The following is a 16,755-nucleotide window of genomic DNA, read 5'->3' as shown; positions in this document are numbered from 1 at the left end:
CAGTGCACTCAATAAATACAGAGCACCTGGAACCACTTCAAGTAATTAAAGAGAATGAAAATAACTGTCTTTGTATTACCAAAGTGAAATACTAAATATGCTGACTTTGGGGAATATAAATATTAAGCAAGAAGAGAACAGGAACAAGAATTTTTTGCCTTCCTTATTTTCCTGATTATTCTAAGGGGCCCTGAACAATCAGTGTGGCAAGGCATAGTAAGAGGTTTTCAAAAGCTTCAAGTCTTTTTGTGTGTGTGTGGAGCTGGAGATTGAACTTGGGGCCTTGCACATGCTAGGCAAGTGCTCTACCACTGAGCTACACCCTTAGCCTTTCAAGAACTTCAAGTCTTAATGGACGGTGCCAAGAATATACAATGTATGTGCACACAAGCACATATAATGAAAAAGTCTTTGGGGAAAGCAAAGGAACCAAAACGAATACTGGAAGGTGAAAAGCAGAACTGAAGCACAAAGCAAATAAGCACCAGGTCAGAGAAGCCTGTGGGGGATGCCACTGTGCAGGACTGACATCACTGGTCGTGGATTTATATTTCACTGTAAGATTCATTTCTCTAACAATCTCAGGTGAAGAGGATACTGCTGTCAAATGATTAAAAACTGATGGTCAGCACTCTTCAGATATGAATTTTGAAGTAGAACACAGCAGTTATAGAAGCCTCTTGGTAGCTGATGTGAATGGAGCAGGATGGTGACAGGTTGGTGTCCCTGGTCATCACTAAGCCCTGGGGCACCTTCAATGTGGGTGAGTGTGCACTGAAGATCCTGGATGATCCCTGGGAGCACACCCCTTCTGTGATCTGTTTGTGACAGCACAGATGCAATTTATCTATGGCCCCACTATCACCAATTCTGAAGGATTAGAAGGTATCCAAGTGTGCCACTTTTGTCACCTTTGCACCCAGCACAGGTGTCAGATCTTATGCTGGCAGTGACGTTGAGGATACAAAGTCATGAATACATTAAACCCAGCGTACTTTCAGAAGTATGGTAGGTTAGCCAGGGGTGGTGGTGCATGCCTATAATCTCAGCTTCTGGGGAGGCTAATACAGGAGGATTGCCACTTGGAGGCTAGTCCAGGCAATTTAACAAGATTATCTCAAAATAAAAAATAAAAAGGGCTGGGAGGATGTAGCTCAAGGGTAGAGCATCCCTGGTTCAATTCACAGCACTGCCACCCCCCCCCCCCCCCCCCCCCCCCCCCAAAAAAAAGGTGTAGGCTAGATTGTGGTCATGCAAAGGTGTCTATATCCTAAGCCCTAGAACCTGTGAGTGACTACCCTGGTTTATCTGGGTGGGCCCAAGGTAATCACAAAGGTCCTCAAAAGAGGTAGCAGGCATAGCAGAGTTAGAGAAGATGTATGGACAGAAGCCTGGATTAAAGAGGGAAGAAGATTGTACACTGCTGAGTTTAAAGGTAAAGGAAAGGGTCATGAGGAAGGACTGCAGGAGGCCTCTTCAGAGCTGGAATTGGCAAGACAAGATTCTCCCTGGAGACTCCAGAAGGAATAAGGTCTGCCAACACCTGGATTTTAACCCAGTGAAACTGATTTCAGACTTCAGACTTCTGAAATGTACGATAGCAAATATGTGTTGTTTTAAGCCACTAAGTTTGTTACTGCAGTAACCAGACTAACATTCGAAGCAACTCCAACCACAGGGATAAGCAGAGTTGGACAGAATCTAAGAAGTAGAGGATGATTTGTTATCCAAGCTATAACTCTTTGTACTTCACTCGTAGGTGATATCTGTCCCATTACCTGTGACCAGTCATACAGGATTTCTGCCGTGATTCCTGCTGTCCAGAGTTTTTGGGTTAGGTTGATAGCCCTGGACATGGACATTTGGCCGACACTTACAACCAGGAGGTCACAGGAACTTACTGTAACCTGGAGCAGAAACAGTGGTTACACTTAAAGGGTGACAATGCAGATGTCACATTTACATAGAGCATGACAGATGAGGAATGTGAGGTTAGAGAAGATGAGGACAAATGAACCATCTAAGGTCACCTTGCTAGAGCAGAAGACAAGGACTAAATTGCAAGGATTGACTATCTTTAGGCTTGTCTATCATGTGAAAGATCATTCCCCAAATCCCCAGTATATAGCTGCTACATTGGTGAGATAGGTATGTGATCTTTGTTCCCATTTCTTAGCATACATTTCCTAAAATCCCTGTAATCTTTGAAGTGGTGATTTTTTCAATGCCAATGAAGTGACTGACATGGGGACTGGTCACTGAAAAGACTAACACAGGATAAGAGTTGGGACTTTCAGTCATATCCTACAACTCCTGGGAAGGGGAAAGGAGCTGAAGGTTAAGTTGACTCCCAATGGCCTAGGATGTAATCAGTCAAGTCTATATACTGCAGCTCCACAAAAAAACAAACGGCAGGTGCAGAGAGCTTCTGAATAGCTGAACCTGTGGCAGTTTCTAGAGGGTGGCATGTCCTAAGGAGGTGTGGAAGCTCAGTGCATTTCTTCGTCTTTATTCTGAATAAAGCCTTTTCTAAAACACCAGTAAATGTGAGTGAATGTTTACCTGCATACTGTGAACTGCTTTGACAAATTAATCAAATCTGAGGAGATGAGGGGAATTTATTACTGGTCAGTCAGAAGCACAGATAAAACAACCTGGGTTTGCAAGTGACATTGGAAGTGGGGGAGTGGGCAGTCTTGGGGACAGAGCCCTCAGCCTGTGGATATGACACTATCTGCAGTTAGGAGGAAGAGTGGACAAACTGGACTTGGGAGATCACTCAGCTGGAGTCTGCTGCTTCCAGCACTGCTTCCTTGATGTGTGACAGTACAATAGGAGAAAAGAAATTTATTTTTTCCCTCTCAATTACAAAACTCAAATAATACTTTTAGGAATGAAAGATATTACAAAGGATGCTAGAAAGTCAAGCTGGGACTTACAGGTTCTTCCATGTTGAGGACAGCAGCAAATATCTTGTCTATTGCTATACTGACACCAATGGCAGTGGGGACTGGCCCCAGAGCCTGTGGACCTCTAAACTGGGGAATCTGTGGACAGACAAACAGTTCTGGTTATGAAATACAGAACAAACTGATTATCAGGAAAGCAGCGACTAAAGAGCAAGATCTCCAGCAAAGGGTTCAACGAAGTGTGGATGTGTGCATGAGTGTGTGTTTTGAGAGAGAGAGAAGCAAGTTTGTGTACAAATTTAGGAAAATATCAACAAATATTAAATCTAGATCTGCACAGTTCAATCTGAACTAACATGTGCTATGCATGTAAAGTGCACACCAGCTGCAAAGACTCAAAGTGAAAAAAGAATGTAAAATAGCTCATTAATAATTTTTGGAAGTTTAAGTAAATGTTGAAATAATATTTTGGATATAACTAGGTTAAATAAAACATAGCACTAAAATTTTACTTTTTACTTACTTATTGTTATTAGATAATCTAAAATTATATATGTATGTTCCAAATCAAGACAGAATAGGTACATTTCTCCCTGCTCTTCCTAAGTATAGCTAAAAATCCTGGATGTTACATATAAAACAAACAAGATGACTCTGCATGTGGAGAGAACCCAGACTGTCTAGGGACTGCAGGATGTGAAAAATGACCCATGGTGAATTCCCAGGTCTGCTCTTTGCTTCATACATCACAAATTAGGTCATAGAAAAAAAGGGAACCCAGAAATGCCACGAGGAACAAGAAAGGGGAAACCCAGAAAGGCAGACAACATTTGTACAGTAATTTCCCTGCTCCAGCCAAACATCATGAAATAAAGCCCAGGCCCACTCCCACCAGTGAAGGCTGAGTGCAGAGTGCAGAGACATTCTTGCCCTGGTAAGGTGCCCTCAGTGGAGAGCAAGTGGGGAGCTAAGACTTTCATATCTGGGGGTAATGCCTACCACCTCCCCACACAGTGCCAGTGGAGGCCAAGATCCCCAGGATCTTGGATTCTACCTTCACACCAGGCAGCAAGAAAGTATCACTCCCTACCTGGGTGGGACCAGAGGAAGCCGAGAGGGAAGATGTAATTTTCACTGGCCTCCTGCCAGTTTTCTACCCCTACCATGGACAGGTGGAGGCTTGTGAGAAGCAGATACATGGTGCCCTTCCACCTAGGGATGCAGATGAAGGCTGAGTGAGGAACCTGGATCTTCACCCCCCAACTGACAGCACAAGGTGACACTCCATGTCCATACCATGTGGCATCAGAGGTGGCCTGCTAAAGTAGAAGACCCAGATAAGCTCCATAGTCTCATACCATGGGATTGCAGATGTCCAAGACACACACATCCTACCAAGAACTGAGATCCCACGCTGACAGGGAAACAGTCAACACTCACTAACACCAAGCCACACACCTGTTGGAATTACCTGGTAAGAATTTTAAAGCAACCAGCATAAAAATGCCACAACACATGTCCTGAACAGGCTTACAAACAAAGAAACAAAAAATTGGAATGCATCTCAGCAAATGAGAAGATTAAAAAAAAAAAAAAAAAAAAAAAAAACAAAAATCTCACTGAATAGGCTGAATAACAGACAAGAGGAAAGAAAGAGTGACATTAAATTAAAACAGCTGACATCACTCAATCTGAAGAGAGAGAACAGAGACTGTGAAGTAAAATGTGCCAGAAACCCAAGGACAGAGAGACACAAACCAGACAGAATCTCTCTCTCTCCAAAGAATGCCTGAAAAATTCCCAGGGTTGGCAAAAGACAAACTTGGGGATTTAAGAAAGAAGCTAAGAAAATACAGCAGGATAAATCTGAAGAAATTCATGCTAAAACATATTATAATTTCAAACTCAAGACAAAAAAAATCCTGAAAATATCAAGAGAGACACATATTTCCCAAAGGGGGAAAAGTAATTCAAATTACAGAGGATTTTTAATCAAGAAACTACAAATTTGAGGCAAATTTAACAGCTTTTTTCCTCCTCTTGAATTTTCTAAATTGTGTTTGATAGAGCAAAAGTTTAACATTGTTTGATGTGGATCTCAATGGTGTAGAGCGAATACTGAGGGTAATTAAATCATAAACGGGCCACAGGTAAAGGGATGCAAAGGGAGGGAGGTTTTTTTGAAAGGGAGGTTTTGGGCTGCACTGATAAGTGCTGATGCCAGGAGATCTGTGGTGATGGAACAGCTGTCTGGATTGTGGCAGTCATTACAGGAATCCACACATTTGATAAAATGGCATAGAACTGTACAGATACTTGTACCAATGTCAACCTCCTGCTTCTGATATTTTATAGTAGGTGTAATCACTGAAGGAAACTGGGTAAAGCATACTTCAGACCTCTCTGTACTATCTTTGCAACTTCTTATGAACCTCTAATTATTTTTTTAAGTTTAAAAAATTACAAATGTGGTTCATATTATATTTGCATTTCTAGAATGAAACAGAGGTATCAATTATATTACTGGTTTAACTTTTTGTGTATGCTTGGAAATTTTCAAAATAATAAGCTCAGGAAGAAATAAAATTAAGCCAGAACTAATAAACACAGGGTAAGGCCTCACCAGTAGGTCATATCTGCCACCAGCTGCAAGGATTTCAGGTACAGCTCTCTGCCTCCGTCTGATAAATGCCACAAACTGGAAGATGATTCCGTTGTGCTGCTGCACCTTATAAACCAAGCCCAAGTTGATCAACACCTGTAGAGTAAAATGCCATACAAATGTGTCAAGGGCTTGAGATTAAGAATACAGAATACAACACTGAAAATGCTGTTTTAGATCAACAGTATCAGAACAATCCATTTAGCATAAACAAAATATTGAGCAAGATCTGGCATGAAGTCTGTTTAACTGTAGCCTGCCAAGCAAGAGAAAACGTATTCTCTTTAAGAATAAATACCTCTCTGAGGCTAACACAGTCAGAATTGTAGTAGGAGGGCTGGGGATGTAGCTCAGGGTTAGATGACATGAGGCCCTAAATTTGATTCCCAGCACTAAAAAAACAAAACAAAACAAAAAAAAAAAAAAAAAAAAAAAAAAAAAAGAAAGAAAGAGAAACTGCTGCATGTTAGGAACTGAGATGCTTGCAAAGAAATTCTAATTTAAGCCAAAATTATTAGTAAGTATCAAATGCTCCAAAACATAGAAAGCAGAGCTCTTTCTATTAAAATAAAACACTAGCATTAAGGAAATAAAATCCATTCCCCTTTGAGCTGTTATTAATGCTACAAATTTGTACTGCTACTATCAATTGCCAAACCTGTAACTTTATGCCAAGTTTCTTCAACAGTCCAACAACCTCCTCTAGATCTTTTAAGCCATACTTCACCAACTGGGCAACACCTGTTTTCTGTTTTATTAATGAATTTATTGTTGGTGTTAAGTCTTGCAGTTCCCCCTTCTGCTCGATAAACTTGTAGAGTCGACAGAGCTGGAAAGCAATAGGAACAGTTAGCCGTCAGTCCACGGCAGGGGAAGACTCTTTGTTCATGTGCTTCATACACAGGGAGTTTGTACACTTCCAGGAAGGCGGACTTTGGGATCAATGGTAATTTAAGACTGCTGTAATCCGAAGGATCATCCTTACTACCAAATGCTAAAGCACCTCACAGAAGTGCTTCTGACACACATATATCCCACTTTTATTCACAAGGCCTTACAGCTGAAAATGACTCCAGCAAAGCAGAGCCTGGCACTAGCAGAGCCTCTATTGTATATCTTTAGCCAATATTGCTGCTCTTAACCTTTCTCATTCTCATGAATTCCCATCACCATAGGCACACAAATGGAGAGACAAGAAGGCGGAGTCTGACTTGGTCTAATACTCAGAATTAGTGAGAAAACTGCTTGCCTTCCTTTGCTTGAATAATTCCTATTTGGTGCCTTGGGAAGTCTCTTCCTGCAGGCAGCCCCTGGATCCTTCATTCCCCTGTGTCAGACCAGGATTCCAGATCTGGGCTTTGCCCAGCTGGTTGTTATTCTACCTGCCTCACCAGAGGGCAGTGCTAGAAATTATTTAGCTGTGGGTCAAGCACAGTTCCTGGCACACAGTAGAAGGAAGAGGAAGGAGTTGTGGACATACAGCCAGAGAGAAAAATCCCAGAAGCTAAACTGGAAATTACTAAGGAACAAAATTATAGCTATTTTTCAGACTGTAGATAGAATCTGGTTCATCTATAAATTGGCACACAAAAGCTAGCAGTTGAATGTACATTCAGCTTAACATAACCAAATTTATCATAAATTGTTTAAATTTTTTAAAAATAAAAGTGTTAAAATCTTTTATGATCTGTTTGCTAAAGTTTTAAATATAAAATCATAAGTCTGATTTATATTTGTTTTCTAGGGCTGGGAAAATAGTTCAGTGGAAGAGCTATTTAAATTTGATCCTTAGTACTGCAGGGGGCCAAAAAAGAAAAAAGAAAAAAAATTTTTTCTTCTTAATAAAAAAACAATGTCTTTTCAATACATTTTAATGTTAAATTACCCCATTAATGAACTACTAGAAGTCAATACCTCCAGATTTTGGTCTTCATCCCATCATTAACTAACTCCATGTGACTTTGGACAAATCACATCTTTTTGGGCTTCAGGTACCTTATATGTAAAATAAGACTGGGCCAGATACTCAAAACTCTTTTGCAATATTTCTGTCCCCCCCCCCCCTTTTTTTTTTTTTTTGGAAATGGGGCATGAACCCAGGGTGCTTAACCACTGAAACACATCCCTAGACCTTTTAAATTTGAGATAGGGTCTCACTAAGTTACTTAGGGTCTCACTAAATTACTGAGGCTGGCTTTGAACTTGTGCAAGATGTTCCTACCTTAGACTCCCAAGCTGCTAGGACTACAGGTGTGTGTCACCATGCCTGGCTCTACTTCCCTTTCTAACTAACATCCTTAAGAGTTCCATTTTAAAATAAAATACCTGATGCCCTTATTGATAAAATTTTTTCATTTTAAAACTACTCAAATATATAACTTCCTATGATTTTTAAAAATTATTTTTATTTAGCTTTTAATTTTTTACAGACTGCATTTTGATTCATTGTACACAAATATATAACTTCTAATGCTTAGCATCATCAAATGACCAGTGGGTACAGATTTAGCAAAAAGAAAGATGCCAACATTTAGCAATCAATGCAGCTATCATGTGCAAGTGTGTGTTATTTGTGCATCTTTTTGAAGTACAGCATTGATTCAAAGAAACTTTTGTGTATGGAATCACTTAAGTGAACAATCTCTTGACCAGATTCTTGGTACACTTATACATGGACTATTTCTGCATGTGTAGAGTACACGTAGATACTATTCTTCACACCTGAACAGCAAGCTGTTGTGTCAATTTGCATATATATCTCCTCTAATATTAAATATTTAAGGTTTAAACTGGCTCAATTTTCAGAACTCCTAGTGCTATGCATCTCATTTACCTTCTCTACCTGAAATTGGGTTTATGTGTCCCCTGTGAAAGTCATTTTAAAGATTCGAGAGCAGATTAATGCTGCACACATCCCTTGTGGCTCTTAAAGGCTGGTGTGAATTAAGAAGTTGAACTGAGACTGTGGACCTTTCTTCTTATGCTGCAGCACTATGTCTGTTCCACCATAGGTATCTAAAAGATTGAGGGGCTTTGCCCAGCCTGTATACAATCATTTTAATCTATCCCACATGTGAAAGATTAAACCACAGGATCATGTAATAAAGTGTCAAACCATAGGCTAGAAGGCTTTGAGGAAGGTTAAAACTCTTCTTATGTAAATATTCAGGAAAATGTACAAAAGTCTGCTGTCTTCTGCCATGCAGCCACTTGATTAGGTTACTATGCTAAAGATCTGGGATTAATCTGATGCCTGTAGAGAGAACATGACCAATCTGTTTACCCCATAAGATTTTCTTATTGGTTAGAATTAAATATAATATTTTAGAAGTAGAAAAATTTCCATGAAAGCAAAAGCTGTAATTCATCTCTAAGGAGTTACAAGACTGGGATGGGGTGGAGGGCCCCAGTTGTATTTGCAGAGCTCTGTGCCTCTTTCTGATCCCATATGGTCCATTTCAGAAGAGGACAACTGGCACTACATCTGCTCAGCAGGAGACTCTGGTAAGCACCGGCTGTGTGAGGGGGGATCAAAAGGATACGGTGATCCAGAAGGAGCAGGATGATTACAGCACATCAAGAAGATGCATGGAGAGACATTTTTTGATCACAGCATTAGTTTCTCTCTTCTAATTCCAGAGGTTGCCATGGCACCTAACACTCAGGAGAAAACTCTGTCTGCGAGGCAGCAGGAAGTACTGCTATCTCACTGCTACAAGAATTTGGTGACATTTTCTGGCATCATAAAATTACAGAGAGAGCTTATAAGAACACCATCAGAAAGTACTTACACTATTAGAAGACAAAGACAGATTACAAAACTTAGCTTCCACTTCTCTTCTTGTCAGCTTTTCTGTCTAATGCAGAAAAGAAAGGGAACAATAAGAGTCACCTCACTGAACAAGACAGCATTTCCAGGTGAATTCTGACAATCATATCCTTCATTTTGGACAAACTATTCCTAAAAGTAAAGGATGCATTTAATTCTGTGAATAAAGAACTCCCCCCTCAATTTACATAAACCGTAGCCCACACTACTTAAAAATTATTTTTAAAAGGAAACTTGTACTTACAGAATGGGGTGGGGACCTAGCTCTTGACCAGCTTTACCCAGGCATTTCTGTTTAGGTGGGGAAGGAGTCATTTTGATCTGTGTTCCCCTAATAAAAGCTCAGGTCTAAGCATTTCATCCCATGCCAGCTGTGGCCATGGGATATGAGCAAGAATGAACTGCAGTCCTTTTGTACAATCCCTAAGGCTTCCGCTAGTGCCCAGCTGACATAATATTGAATCTGTCACTGCCAAACAGTGGTGGCACTTTGAGGGAGGAGAGAACCATTAAGAAACAAACAGTACCTAGGTGTGTGGTGCATTCCTGTAATCTCAGTGACTGAGAAGGCTGAGGCAGGAGGATCTCCAGTTTGAGGCCAGCCTCAATAATTTGGTAAGATCCTAAACAACTTAGTGAGACCCTGTCTCAAAAAAAAAAAAAAAAAAAAAAAAAAAAAAGGGTTGAAAATATAGCTCAGTGGTAAAGGGCCCCTGGGTTCAAACCCCAGTACCAAAAAAAAAAAGCAAGCAGTAAAGACCAGACAGATGAAAGAAAAGTTTGTCAAGTCTTTTGGTATATAAAAAAAACCAATAAGCCACTTCCACTATTAATTCTGCATTAATCATAGACTGGCATCAGTATCCTGGATGTCTCTAATTTACTATGAAAAAACTCATGAAAAGAAATTAGAAAATATAAATATTCACCTCCCTCCCAACACCATAATATAACACTAACTTATTTTTTCAATGTTTTCATTCCAGGCTCTGCAGGAATATCCATAGTATAAAGTAAGGAGTACTATGATATGGCTAAATCAAGGAAGAGCAACTGGAGGTGCCACAGCCCTTGTTCCATAGGAAAAGAGCAGGTAAATGAGGCCCTATCAGATGCCTAGGCCACTGACCCCTAATTCAAATCAATGTGAATCTATAAATGACTTAACTGATAAGCACAAGCAGGCTAAAAGAACAAAGGGCAAGGCATAGGTCTTTTATTCCCAACACCAACACTCCCTCTCTTGGCATCCATAAAGCAAGGATAGTAGTAGCACCATTAAAAAAATGAAGTAGGTTAATGCACATAAAGAACTTCGAACAATTTTGGCATCCAGATAGGTGCTCAGTAAAGGTTAACTATTTTAAAAATGAATACTGACAAGTACCTAAACCAGTTAGTTGGTGATTTCTTACCTCAAGAAGTTAAGTTACTTTCTTCTTTTTTCCTTCCCTCCCTCCCCCCTCCCTCCCTCCCTCCCTCCCTCCCTCCCTTCCTTCCTTCCGTCCGTCCTTCCTTCCTTCCTTCCTTCCGTCCTTCCTTCCTTTCTTTCTCTTTCTTTCTCTCTTTCCCCCTCTCCCTCTCTCTCCCTCCCTCCCTCCCTCCCTCCCTCCCTTCCTTCCTTCCTTCCTTTTCCTTAGAGACAGGGTCATGCTGAGTTGCTTAGGGTCTCCCTAAGTTGCTGAGGCTGGCCTTAAACTAACAATTCTCCTGCCTCAACCTTGTGAGCCACTGGGATTACAGGCATGTGCCACTGAACCAACCTAACTTGAAGAACTTTATTCTCTTAAAAATTTCACCTTTTAGGGGCTGGGGTTGTGGCTCAGTGGTAGAGCACTTGCCTAGCATGTGTGAGGCACTGGGTTTGATCCTCAGCACCACATAAAAATAAATAAATAAAATAAAGGCATTGTATCCATTTACAACTGAAAAAATTTTTTTTTCAACTTTTAAAGTTAGAACTTACTCTTTAAAAAAACAAACACCCTGGAGGTTACAAGTAGTACAGGGCTTAGCATAGGACAAAACCTCAACCAATCCTTGTTAACTGTTGATATAATTAAAGTCCATTGGTTCCTTCACCTTAGAGCAATAAAGAAAGGAGATACAACTCCCAATTTAGTTTTATGGTTGCATTAATAAGAAAATAATCATAGACTATTATTATTATCCTTCAACATCAAGTCAAAGTAATTATATGCTTACCACAGCATCATATAGAATAACATATACTTGACTGAGTTTGTCTTCTGGGATCCCACAGTGTAAGAGTATTGCTTTCAATAACATTGTATGGTTCAAGTAAATACTGTAATTTCTTTCCTGGGATACAGAGAAAAGTTACTATTATTTTCCTTATACAAACAATACAGGTACATGGTCAAATGCAGAATCTCACCATGAATTTATTATCCTAAAACCACAGAAATACTGAATTTCAGCATCTTTCCTTCTAGTTTATTCTTTCATATGAATTCTTTTTACTTTGCTATAGTTGAAGAATATGATATAATTTAACATTTTTATTATATGCATCATAATACTCTCGCTGGTCTTTAGCTATGTTAAAAAGCCCAAATCACACAAATTTCAAAGAAAGATATGGTTCAATAATAGCTGACTCATAAGTACAGGCTGGTGGAATAATTACTGTTACTTTTGTCTACATCAGTCAATTAGTGAGTGTTCAGAATGCTCAGCTGGGTGCTGAGTTGGGGCAGTGCGGCATAAGGAAAAGTAGAATCATGGGCTCTGTCCTGACAGAGTATGCAATCTATTTGGAACAAACACCACAACTCAAGGGAATATGTAGATGCCTCATGTCAAGAGTCATGAACGTTAAGAAAAGGTAGCAGTTGGGTTTCCTGGGGAGAAAAGGGCCCAAACCATGGCTGGATGAAGAAAAGCTTTTTGGACAAGGGAACACCTGTGACTGGCAGTGGTGGTAATACAAGGCATGTGTGAGGGGCAGGGAGGGAGGCCAGAGGACAGCTGGCAGCAGTACCCATGACAAGGTAGTGTGTGGACATGGTGAAAAGGTATGGGGAGTTAAGAGAGCAGATAAGGGAGGAGCCACTAAGGGTTCTGATTTCTTGCATTTTGCAAGAATGTGCAGAGAAACAACACTGTCCTCCTAAACAAAACCAGTTTCTGTCAAGGTGGAAGTGAGAGCCCAAGATGAACTTCAAAAGCAACATTATAAAACCTTTGAAGCTACATTGGGAAAGGTGTCATTCATTGCCTGCAGAAACTGAGATGAAGTCTGTGACTGCTGACGCTTAGTGAATGACACTAGCAGGGGTAATCTCAAAATGTTAAGATTTGGAAAGAACCTGAAGTGCTGGAAACTCTTGGATAATTTCATAGATGGTATAGATGGTTTCAGCAGTGGGCAGAGAGCTGTTGGTAGTAGACGTGATGATGTCAAATGCACATTCTAGAAGTTCTTTGGGATGAAATCGATCTAACTTGCGGGGTCTGAAGACACGTTCAATGCAGTATCTGAAGAGAAACCCAGATTTCCAAGGTTATTGCTTATTAGAAATAAATATGCATGAACAAGATAAAAGAAATAAAGATGAAAAAAAATCTATCAGAGGGATTAAGAGGGTTTAGAGACAGATTTGCCTTAGAATAGTCTTGCTCTGTGATCTGGGTTCCAATTTCCAGTTTTGCACTATCAAACTATGGCACTTAGGTTTTTTTTTTTTTTTTTTTTTTTTTTTTAAATAAAATAGAAATAGAGATGAAATTACACACAAAACCAATTTTACCTTAAGTGTTGGCTTTCTACACAGACACCCACACCTTAGGACTGACTCTAATTGCTCACTTGAAGCTAGAATAAAAGTACATGGAGAGCTTTCATTTGAAGAAAGGAGCTGGAAGGTAGGGTGCCTCATTGACAACAATACCACTCCAATTTATGAAGATCTTGGTGTTTGACCCCTGTGGTATCTGAATGTACAGAGAACCTGTCCTCAAATGCTAAGTGCCAGGAGCTGCTCAATGCTCAGCATTCCTGCTGAGTTGACTCCATTTCTCTATAAGCAGCTTTTGTTCAGTTACCTACGTAGGCAGTTTTCACACAGAGACCACTGGCCATTTGTCCCTCCAATTAAATTTTAAATGGGGCCATCTGTGATCAAGAATAGTCAGATTTTTTTTTTCTTTTCAAGCAACCATTTGTGGAAATAATAAGCTACATTGCCTGGAGACATGAAAAAGGCACAGAATAGATGCCAGGTCACTTAAATGCTACATTCCTTCTACAGAGGGGGCTGAACTCTGAGTTCCCTGAGAGAAAGGAGCTCTGGGGTTGGGCTTTCTAATCACATTTCAAGCTCAATACTTTGAACTCAGAATTCTTCACTGTATAGGAATCATGGAATATAAAATATTCTTCCTGGTTTCCTTCCCACAGCAACCAAATGAAGGAAGCCTCTACTGTTTCTTACCGTTTTAAATTTAATATATTATTTCTTGCCACATATCTTGCAAAAGGGACCTGAGAAGTAAACAAAATTTGAAAGATCAATGTTATTCTGTGCTAAGAACTATGTTTTTTTTCAGTTTTAAAAATACCAACTTTATTGAAATATAACCTACATACCATTGAGTTTATCCTTTTAAAGTGTAGGATTCAGTGGTTTTATTATAGCCAAGCAACATAAATCATGATTAGGTTAATGATGGGAAGTAAATATGACAGTGGCCCCATAACATTTTATCACACAATGATGCTGTAGCCACCTTAGTTTATGTAAAAAGTATACTTTAAGATGTCTGTACAATGACAAACTCGCCTAATAATGCATTTTTCAAAATTTATCCCCCTCATTAAGTGACACATGAAGGTAGTCAGAACTGTGCACCTCTCATACTCCCTGAAATGTTTAGTACTTCAGTCAGCAGTATACTCCACTGCTAGACACAACCAATCTCTGTCAGTGAGGCATTTCCTAGGTTATTAAGCTTGAGAAAAATTCACTTTTAGTTGAATATATTCTGACATATATATATGTATGTATGTATATATATATATGCACACACACATACACATACGTACACACACACACACACATATTGATTTATTTATTTTTATTTATTTTTTTAATTGGGGCACTTTGCCACTGAACTACATCCCAAGTCCTTTTTTGTTGTTTTGAGACGCTGCCACACTAAATTGTTGATCCTCTAACTTGTGATCCTCCTGCCTCAGCCTGCAGAGTTGCTGGGATTATAGGTGTGCACAACCCTACAAATTTTTATTAGGCCAAATTAAAATCTGTGAAGTTTTTGGTTATCTGTGAATTTCAAAAAATATTGATGTAATCAAAATGGATATTATCTCATGGTGAATTTCCTGATTTTTCTACCACTCTTTTAGGAGAATTTTTTTTTTTTTTTTTTTTTTTTTTTTTAAGTGCTGGGATTGAACCAAGGGCCTTACACATGCCAGGCAAATGCTCTACTGCTGGCCTATGCCCCCAGTCCAAGATACTCTTAATAACCACCCACAAATAACAAAACCACTGATTGCCCCAAGAATTCTAACAAAGTATCATTAGTGGATCAAATTCTCAAAGAACAATAGCTTTCCCCCACCCAGTACTGGGAATTGAAACCAGGGGCTCTCTACCTGAGTTACATCTCTAGCTCTTGTTATTTATTATTTTGAGACATGGTCTTGCTAAGTCCCTGAGGCTGGCCTTGAACTTGTGATTCTCCTGCCTCAGTTTCCCAAGTCACTGGGATTATAGGTGTGCACCACCATACCCAGCAAAAAGCAATCACTTTTTATTTTTTGCAGTTGAATATCAACTCACAGGGAACATATGCTTAAAAATCTCACTCAAGTATCAGTATTTAGAGAATAAGAAGTCAGTTTTAAGTATAACTATGTAACTGTACTTCTCTTTAACAGAGCCCAAATGTCTACTATGAGATTTGTCTCTACCCCAAACAATCCCCAACTATTTTCCTTACAATACACACATATTGGATATAATCAGGCAGTTCTCAAAAAAGAAGATGCACATGGCAAATAAACTTCCCAAAAAGATGTTCAATATCACTGGAAATGCAGAGCTATCTCAATTTCCCTCATCAGACTGGGTATCTAAATTAATATTAAACCAGATAATTAATATTATGCATGGTATAGGAAAAGAGGCATTTTCATACACAGCTGATGAAAGTGTGAATTGCTAAACCTTCAGAAATGTAACCTGAAACTGTACAATAAAATTTTAAACAATATAATGCATATATTATACTTGAACTAGCAATCCCATTTTGAAGAATTTATTTTAAAAAATGCTTTTGTGTATGAATGTAAAAGGATGTTCACTGCCATATTATTGTGGTTGCTCAAAACTGAAACCTGGGGTAGGGAATATAGTTCAGTTTGTAGAGTGCTTGTCTATCAAGGAGAAGGCCCTGGGTTCAATCCCCAGCACTGCAAAAAACAAACAAACAAACTGAAACCTGTCTGCCTGTCCATAAACAGTAAAATAGTTGAATAATTTGCCATCAATATTATGGAATATTAAGGAGCTATTAAAAAGAAAGTTTAGATTTATATTTTTCTATAGATCAAATATGTATATGTGTATAAGATGAAAATGCATATACATTGAGATACATCCATTATCTATATTTGATCTATAGGAATGTCTATGGTGCATTTTTAGATTAAAAGAAAATGTAGGTTTCAACAGAATTTGAATATTCCATTTTTGCTATAAAGAAAACAAAGTAAAAAAAAAAAATAAACAAACCTGTGTGTACATAAGTTTATGTGTAGAAAAGGAAAACAGAGGCTGAGAACATGGAAGGACAGGCTGAGGATGTAATGTGGTGGAATGGTAGAGTGCTTGCCCAGGGACTTGCTTATTCTAAGCATCCAATTTGCCACTCTTGTCTCTATTTATAAATGCCTTCTTTACATTAGGGATTAAATCCTTGCCTGTCATATGCATTCATGTTTTCCTCTGAGCTGTTGTGGCACTATCTCATGGTGCCACAGATGGGCTTGATAGTAACTAGCACCATATAAGTGAATGACTGGTAAGACTGCTACTGTCAGAGGGAGACCTGGGGGTCAGAAGAGAGCAAGTATGGGCAAAAAAATCAGCACATTCAACTAGCAGAAACACTAGTTACAAGAATTTAATTGGTTTGGAATGTTAACATATTAAAATTTTACTGAAGATCTAGATGGAAAGTGCATATACATTTTATTTGTTTGAGTTGTTTATTTGTTTGAGTTGACCAGGTTAACCTGCTGTTTATTTGTTTGAGTTGACCAGGTTAACCTGCTATGGTCACTCAGCAGAGCTCAACACTGAGGT

General features: G+C 39.1%; 1 protein-coding gene across 2 annotated transcripts in view; it reads right to left on the bottom strand.

Moving 5' to 3' along the window:
• EIF2AK4 (eukaryotic translation initiation factor 2 alpha kinase 4) overlaps positions 1-16,755 on the bottom strand; it is a 97,976-nt gene that overhangs the window by 12,130 nt on the left and 69,091 nt on the right. The window contains exons 24-31 of one of the 2 annotated variants that reach the window (XM_079125947.1): positions 13,858-13,907; positions 12,733-12,901; positions 11,606-11,722; positions 9,363-9,428; positions 6,230-6,400; positions 5,533-5,667; positions 2,940-3,047; positions 1,779-1,907 (exon numbers count right to left, since the gene is read on the bottom strand). In XM_079125947.1, coding sequence (XP_078982073.1) covers positions 1,779-1,907; positions 2,940-3,047; positions 5,533-5,667; positions 6,230-6,400; positions 9,363-9,428; positions 11,606-11,722; positions 12,733-12,901; positions 13,858-13,907 — 945 coding nt within the window. The remainder of the gene's footprint in view (positions 1-1,778; positions 1,908-2,939; positions 3,048-5,532; positions 5,668-6,229; positions 6,401-9,362; positions 9,429-11,605; positions 11,723-12,732; positions 12,902-13,857; positions 13,908-16,755) is intronic. The other variant, XM_079125948.1, reaches the window with a different exon arrangement.

Source organism: Sciurus vulgaris, assembly GCF_902686455.1.
Source record: "Sciurus vulgaris genome assembly, chromosome: 2".
NCBI lineage: Eukaryota > Metazoa > Chordata > Mammalia > Rodentia > Sciuridae > Sciurus > Sciurus vulgaris.
Note: the sequence above shows the minus strand (reverse complement) of the source record. Positions and strands in the feature narration are given on the sequence as shown.